Source organism: Oryx dammah, unplaced genomic scaffold, assembly GCF_014754425.2.
Source record: "Oryx dammah isolate SB20612 unplaced genomic scaffold, SCBI_Odam_1.1 HiC_scaffold_9, whole genome shotgun sequence".
In the NCBI taxonomy this organism is placed as follows: domain Eukaryota; kingdom Metazoa; phylum Chordata; class Mammalia; order Artiodactyla; family Bovidae; genus Oryx; species Oryx dammah.
Window position 1 is genome coordinate 48,655,202 of NW_024070193.1, and position 7,135 is coordinate 48,662,336.

At 55.1% G+C, this 7,135-nt stretch overlaps 1 protein-coding gene across 3 annotated transcripts; it reads right to left on the minus strand.

Moving 5' to 3' along the window:
• Positions 1-1,654: 1,654 nt before the first annotated feature.
• Positions 1,655-6,665, minus strand: MYD88 (MYD88 innate immune signal transduction adaptor). Of its 3 annotated transcripts, none has more exons than XM_040246221.1 (5): positions 5,525-6,665; positions 4,509-4,643; positions 3,990-4,170; positions 3,728-3,819; positions 1,655-3,457 (listed from the first exon to the last, which is right to left on the minus strand). In XM_040246221.1, exons 1-5 carry the CDS (start codon positions 5,850-5,852, stop codon positions 3,303-3,305), a joined length of 891 nt encoding a protein of 296 aa, XP_040102155.1. In that variant the 5' UTR covers positions 5,853-6,665; the 3' UTR covers positions 1,655-3,302. The 3 variants fall into 3 exon arrangements, with proteins under 3 accessions (XP_040102155.1, XP_040102156.1, XP_040102157.1); XM_040246222.1 differs by having other exon boundaries at positions 3,437-3,457; positions 4,009-4,170; XM_040246223.1 differs by having other exon boundaries at positions 3,437-3,457; positions 3,728-3,770; positions 3,981-4,170.
• Between the last annotated feature and the right edge of the window lie 470 nt (positions 6,666-7,135).

The following is a 7,135-nucleotide window of genomic DNA, read 5'->3' on the forward strand; positions in this document are numbered from 1 at the left end:
AGGAGTTGTGGCGCCCAGGCCTAGCTGCCTCGTGGCATGAGGGATCTTCCCAGACCAGGGCTCGAACCTATGTCCCCCTTCATTGGCAGGTGGACTCCCAACCACTGCACCACCAGGGATGGTGTGCTCATGTTCTAATTGGGTTGTTTGTTTTTTTTGTTAAGAGTTCTCATATATTCTGTATATTGTCCTCTATCACCCAAAAACATCTTTTTTTTTTTTTTTTTAAGTATTTATTTATTTGGCTGCTGTGCCAGCTCTTGGTTGCGATTCGCAGGATCTTTTTTAGTTGCATCAGGCAAGATAACGATGTGCGGCGGGTGGGTCTATTAACAGTTCCCTGACTAGAAATCAAACGTGGGGCTCCCTGCATTGGGAGTATGGAGTCTTAGCCTCTGGGAAGTCTTCCAGAAGCTCTCTTTATAGTTAATGTGTTTGAACTAGGATTGAACAAAGCCACACCGTAGGTAAAGTTTGTTGTCCAATCTGGAGGGGCTCCCTCTCCGTTTCTTTCTCTCGCTCTTGATTCCGTCGGAATCCAGGTCCATCGTCATGTAGATTTGTAACCTTGTATTTAATCTCTGCTGCTGCCCTCCAAAACTTGCCTTGGACAATTGCGGCAGTGAAGTTTCTCTTTTGAAAAAAGAGGATTTCTCTGTCAAAAGTTCTTAGAGGACTAAACCAAAAGTGAGAAGAGGAAGCTTTCTCAGTGTCTGGGAACCTGCCTGTGGGGAGGTGGGCACTGGAGGAAGGTGGGAGGGGTGTGAGGATCAGACGAGAGTGAGGTGAGCACATTCGGGTCACCATCATGACCTGAGAGAATGGAGGCTTTCCCCGTGATGTAACGTGTTACCCAGAAACCCCTCGCCATGACCAGGAGCAGACCCCAAGATTGTCCCCCCGCCACAGCCATGGGGGTTTCAGGCAGATCCCGGGGGCCCTGCTGGGACCACACTGAGGCTGTGTTCCCAAGGGGCCACTAGAGAGGAAGGTCTGGCCTCGGGGCTGCTCTGAACACAGTGGGGTTTCTAGGAGTGCTAGGGGCCAGGCTGGGATGCCTCCAGCATCCACAAGGCTCAGGAGCCAGGACATGGTAACAGAGACCAGGGAGAGAATAGCTGAGGTTGCTGATAATCTCTGGGCACTCTAAAAAATCACTGGACTCGTCTCCAGGATTAGGATTATGGGTGTTTTTTTTTGTTTGTATTTTCCAATTTTTCTCAAGGGAACAGTAAAAAAGTGGTGCATTCTATTTAAAAACAGATCAACTCCTTTAGGGTTAACATAGACATGCCACAGGATGGCCATTCTTAACAACTGAGTTCTCCAGGGCTCTGTGATCTAGAATGGGGATCTTATCCAAACTCTTCTTGGGGCCTGGAAGAGCAGCCCTGTCCCACCCAGGCGCGTGGTTGATTCCCCGGAAGACCCAGCTTGGCAGAGGTAAGCAGTCTCCCCAGCATCAGGAGCTGAGCTGCTGTTTCTAACTTTGTCTGCAGCCCTGGAGAGGCCGGGGGTGGAGCCCCAGCCTTCAGGAAGCCCCTGCCAGACCCACTTGAACCTCCCCAAGGGGCCAGTTTTTCACACCCGGAAGAGCCTTATCCCAGGTTACTGCTTCCATACTCTTTCCAGACACCAATGAAACCTGCTGCTTCCGAAGTAGAGACTCTTTATTATAAACCTAGGATACAGAAGGGGGCAACTACAAACAGAGGCCTTTCTCAGCTCTCTTTGACCTTCTCACAATGAACAGAAACAGGTTTGGAAGATACCTTTTTGAAATTGTTGTAAAATATTCCCCAATATCAAAGGGGATAGGCACCTGGTAGCTAAATGCTTCATGAGAATCAGGCAGAGTGGGGCCTCCAGACCCTCCTGAGACCCCAAGGGAAGGTGCTTTGCCCCCAGCCCTCACTGAAGGTAGAGGAGAGAAGACATATATTTGGTTTTAGATTTAGGGTCCTGGGCTCCATGCTGGGACAGAGGTCTGAGATCATGACCGTTTCTCCTTGAAGGAGAGGTGAACAGAAAAGAACATACAACTCTCCCGAGGAGAGAAAACCAGCTGTCGTAGCTAACCTGTTGTGTGAGTTCAACAGCTCTTTTCCTTGCTCTGCGCTTCACTGAAGGTGTAAATGCTGGTACAGTGGGTCCTTCCCAGAATCTGGTTCCAGTGAAAAAGGAAAATAGGAAAAGAATACAAGAGTGTCCCATTTTGTCCAGGGTTAGGATCCCCTTGTGGTGGGACTATCCCACCAGCTGTTTCTGGGAGCTGTGCCCAGGGGAATGTGTGCACGAAGATGCCTGTATGACTGTGCGTGAGGGTTCCAGTGTGTGTATCCCTGTGTCTCGGCAGGTGGGCTTGTGTGTGTCCATGTGCCCACAAGCTTTGGGGCAGGAGGCTCTTGTGTGGTCCCTGTAAACTAGTTCCAGCAAACAACTCGGTAAGGCAGCTGAGCAACAGAAGACTGGTGGGAAAGTTCTCCCTGTGAGTGGGCCCCGGAAAGAAAGACTTCCTGCCCACACCACCATGTTGACCTAGCCCCAGAAACCAAATCTGACGGAGAGGCCAGAAGTCGGGATCTTGTATTGTGCAGGGCAGAGCTGAGAAACCACAGGCACTCAACAGGTGGAAGTGAAAGACAGCCCCAGGAGTGCAGGCCAGACTCTTGGGGACTCACCATGCTGAAGATGAGCAGAGGTGGGGAGAAGTCAAAAAGGCAGATGAGAGGTGGGCCGTGGGGGATCAGGCTCCATGCAGGATCCCCCTGTGCTGGGCCAGCCTGCTTCACCCTCTGTCCCCTGGTGCAGGGGGAAGTGGGGTGTGAGGTGTGGGGCCCTGAAGCACTGTGGAAGCAGCTGCACAGCACCTGGTCCCAGCAGTGGCCAGCTGGCCCTCAACCAGGAGACTCAAAACAGTGCTTCACCATTTCCCACGATGATTCAAACACAGCAACTGCCTGTTCCCCACACCCCGCTTAGTTCTCAGGCGGAGAAACTGAGGCCCAAGACGGATGGAGGGGTCAGAGCTGGCTCTTCTGGTCTTCCGCTTAGTCCCAGCTGCCTCTGGTTTCCACCATCCTGGCTGATAACTCAACAAGTGGGTGTGCCCCATGTTCTATGGAGGACATGAGAGGTGCTGTCCAGATATGGACCATGGCTGCGGCTGTGTCCGTGGAGCAGGCATGTCCAGGGATCGAGAGGCCAGCAGAGCACAGATCCCCCTACAACCGTGGGTGGAGGCAGGGTAGAAGGACATGTACAGGCACACAGAGGCACAGGCTCCCAGGGGCTCGGGCAGTTCAGGGCATGGACAGGGCCTTGGCGAGGCGAGTCCAGAACCAGTTCTGGGTGCAGGGGTTGGTGTAGTCACAGACAGTGATGAAGCGCAGGATGCTGGGGAACTCTTTCTTCATTGGCTTGTACTTGATGGGGATCAGTCGCTTCTGATGGGCACCTGCAAGCCAGAGGGGGCAGAGCTTGCTCCAGGCTCTCTGCCATCACAGGGCTGGACTAGTCCTCCAGTCAGGGGTTAACAACAGCTCTTTCCCAATCAGCACCCCTGGTGCCTATTTACCCACGCAAAGGGCACTCCTGTGCACACACACTTAGGTGTGTAGAGACCTGCCTGAGTTCCCTGATGCTACATCCATGGCCCTTAAGGAGGGATGGCTGGCATCTTGAGGCCCTGCCCACTGCTCTATGGCAAGGGCAGGGCTGAGCTCACCTGGAGAGAGGCTGAGTGCAAACTTAGTCTGGAAGTCACATTCCTTGCTTTGCAGGTATTCGTCAGAGACAACCACCACCATCCGACGGCACCTAGGGGAGAATGGGCAGGCTACAGGCACTGTGGTGACTCACCAGGGGACAGCCTTGGGAGGATCCCACTGTGCCAGGCTAGACAGGGGCTGACCGGGAGGGCCCCAGCATGGGGATCCCTGTCAGGGCTTTGCACGCCCACCCACTTGCCCTGCGGCCACGTAGCCAACCTCTTCTCAATGAGTTCACTGGCGATGGACCAGACACAGGTGCCAGGCAGGACATCACGGTCAGACACACACAACTTCAGCCGATAGTTTGTCTGTTCCAGCTGCCGGATCATCTCGTGGACAAACTCAATATCGCTGGGGCAGTAGCAGATGAAGGCATCAAAATACTCAGGCTTTTGCCCTGGGTGCAAGCACAATGGGGATGGTCAGAGCCCTCCAGAAAGGCTGGGGATGAGCCCAGGCAGGTGCCCCCAGCCTAAGTGACCCTGGTCCTGGATCCTACACAATCGAACAATGAGTACCTCCTCTCCACCCCAGGCCAAGCCCTAGGTTAGCCATGAGCTAAACACATCACTTCTCATACTCGAAACCAGAGGTTGGACTATTATTATTCCCATTTCTTAGGAAACTGAAGCTCAGAGAGAGTGACTTGCCCAAGCACAACCCATCTGCTTCCAACACTCATGCTCTTAACTCCACAATGTCCTATGGCCCAGAGGGGCAGGACTGGGCCCTTACCTAGGGGGTCGTCGCGAATGGTGATGCCTGCCATGTCATTTATCCGAGGGATGCTGCTGTCTATAGAGTCCACCTGTAAAGGTTTCTCAGATGCCTCCTGCTGCTGCTTCAGAATATACTTTTGGCAGTCCTCCTCTGTAGGGAAGAGACAAGGTGTGGCCAGCTCCCCAGGGGTACCCCATGCCTTTACCCACAGTCAGGATCCAGCCCCGGCCCCACCTTCCTGGCTGTGTTGTGCCCCAGGGCTTCTCCATCCCACTGGTGCCATCCACAGTTCAATAGCTCTGTTAGGATGGCCAGAGCTCCCACCTGGCTCTGGCCATCCTAAAAGGATATCAGTGGTGTTCTGGTTATGAGAGAAGCCATCGAGGTCAGGTTTGTGCCTCTGCCCCTTTCCTCACCACCCCCCCACCCAACCTGCCTTTCAAGGCTCCTGAGAATTAAACCCAAGGTCTCCTCTAGAGTCCACTGCTGATGCGGGCAGAGCATGAAAGAAGCACTCAGGAGACCTGGTGTTTATATGCAGCAAGGGCAGCAGCCCCAACCAAACAAGGTGGGGCACTGTCCCCATGCCTGTGCAAGTATATTGTGTGTCAGAAAGTGGCAGGAAAGGGTGCATTTTCTAGGGACCTGAGATTTCCAAGACTGTCAGCTTTCAGCCCCTTCCCTGCCTATTGCTCTACTTGAAGCAGTCCCAAGCACCCCAACAGAGGACCCGGATTCAGACTCCTGGTCCGATGTGAAATCTTTGGCCTTAGCGGTTTCCTTGTGCCTTTCGGGGCCTTCGCCTCCTTTCTCCAGGCCCCATCATCCCCGGTATTGAAAGAGGGAACTAGTCTTGCGCGGTTTCCCCTCTGCGGGCTGTCTCCAATGTCTCCCTTGCTACCCCCAAAGTACCCCGCCACCCCGCCGCCTCCGAGGAGGGATGGGTCCCTCCGAGGAGGGACCAGTGAAGGTCAGGTCCTTCATCTCCCGCTCCCACATCGGATGTGAGGCCGGAAGGGGGGCTTCCTCACCGATGCTGGGTCCCAGTTCCATCAGCACGTCCTCGCGGCCGAGCTTGGCGAGCAGCTCGAGCAGGCGGCCCACTGAGGCGCCCGGACGTCGCTGCCAGTCGTCCAGCAGCCTGCTCGTGGGGTCGGCGTACTTCTCCAGCTGCTGGATCTCCAAGTACTCGAAATCCATCGCCTCCGCCAGCACGGTCCAGTCGGCCGCCACCGGCGCCCGCACGTTTAGGAAGAGCGACAGGCGGCGCCGCACTCGCACGTTGAGCGCTGCCAGGGGCAAGGAGGACATGGAAGGCGTGGGGAGCGCGGACCCCGCGCTGGGGACTCCTTCAGTCATGGCGGGGTGCCCCGGGAGCCGCCGCGCAGTCGAGTCGCGTCGTTGGCCTGCGCTTCCTCCTTCCCCTTCGGCCACCCCGCCCACCTGATCCCGCCCCGCCGGTCTCTCTTTCCGAGAAGCGCCGCCCTGCCCTACAATCTGGAGCCCCAGTAGATATGCGGAGGCGGGGGGCGCCCCATCACTGCCTTCGAGATCTCGGGGGGGCTGGGGATGTGGGGACCCGGAACCCGCCTTTTGAGGTGTTCTGAGCTCCACCCATCTGTCCACTAGGGTCTGGCGCGGCGGTGGGACGATGACCTTACTTCCGCGTTTACAGGAAAGACAGGACTTAATCTTTGGGAAGTGGGGGAGTTACCTTCTTTCCACTGGGGATCTGAGGGGTTCAGGCGGTGCTGCGCTCGAGGAGCAATTGCGCTCGAGGAGCAAATTGCGCTCCCCGGCAATTTGAGAGAGCACTCCTGCCCGTAGGACTTTGGGGACTCCCTGGCTGTACACTCGGACATGGAGGAGGGAAAGGGCATATTGCCTTCTGGCGCCAGAGGCAGGCCACGGCCATGCCCTTCAAAAGCGGGGAGCGCAACCCCTCCCTCCGTGTTTGAGGGTAACAGGACACCCCTACCTTATGTGTCTGAGAGAATCCCAGTACTACCCTCTGGGGTCTAGGGGAAATCATTGACATTGGGAGTCAAGCGGGCACCTGGCTTCGCTCTTTAGAGGGCAGGTGACACCTCCTGACCTGGGGAGCTTTGGTTCTTTCACTCATTCAGTAGGTATTTATTGATCACCTATTAAGTGTCAAGTATATTTCAAGCACCCCGGATACAAAGTCTTTCCCTGCCTTGGTGGAGACCCCAACCTAGTGGGGTAGGTGGGCACTAATCCCAAAGTGACTGTAAAATTTGTTTTTAAAAAGTATGTGTGTGTATGTATATGGCTCTTTCTCCAGATAGGGAGTCCCGTCACATCTCGGCAACTTTGTACAATCCGTTCTCCTGCCACCCCAGAATCCCAGATTCCCTCAGTCTTCTCGAAACACTTCCCAGGAGAGCCCAAACGCGTCAAGGTAGACTCTGGGGCATCTCGGAATTATCTCGGTCTCCCAGCCTGGGGGAGACAGCAGAGAAGGTTAGGAAGGGAGAAGAGGAATGAGAGGCCCCGGCGCCTCTTTCCCGGGTAAGAAACTGTAGGCAGCGCTCCTGACAATTCGCCATCTGTTTGGTGGCGGGCAGTGGGCAGGGTTGTAGGGAAAGGGACCCCTGGCAATGGTGAAATTTTCTTCAAGC

Coding starts and splice junctions, on each gene's coding strand:
- MYD88 (XM_040246221.1), bottom strand. CDS start 5,852: ATGACTGAAGGAGTCCCCAGCGCGGGGTCCGCGCTCCCCACGCCTTCC. Junction 4,644..5,524: donor GGAACTGGGACCCAGCATCG/GTGAGGAAGCCC, acceptor TCTTCCCTACAG/AGGAGGACTGCCAAAAGTAT. Junction 3,458..3,727: donor TGCACTCAGCCTCTCTCCAG/GTGAGCTCAGCC, acceptor TCTGGCTTGCAG/GTGCCCATCAGAAGCGACTG.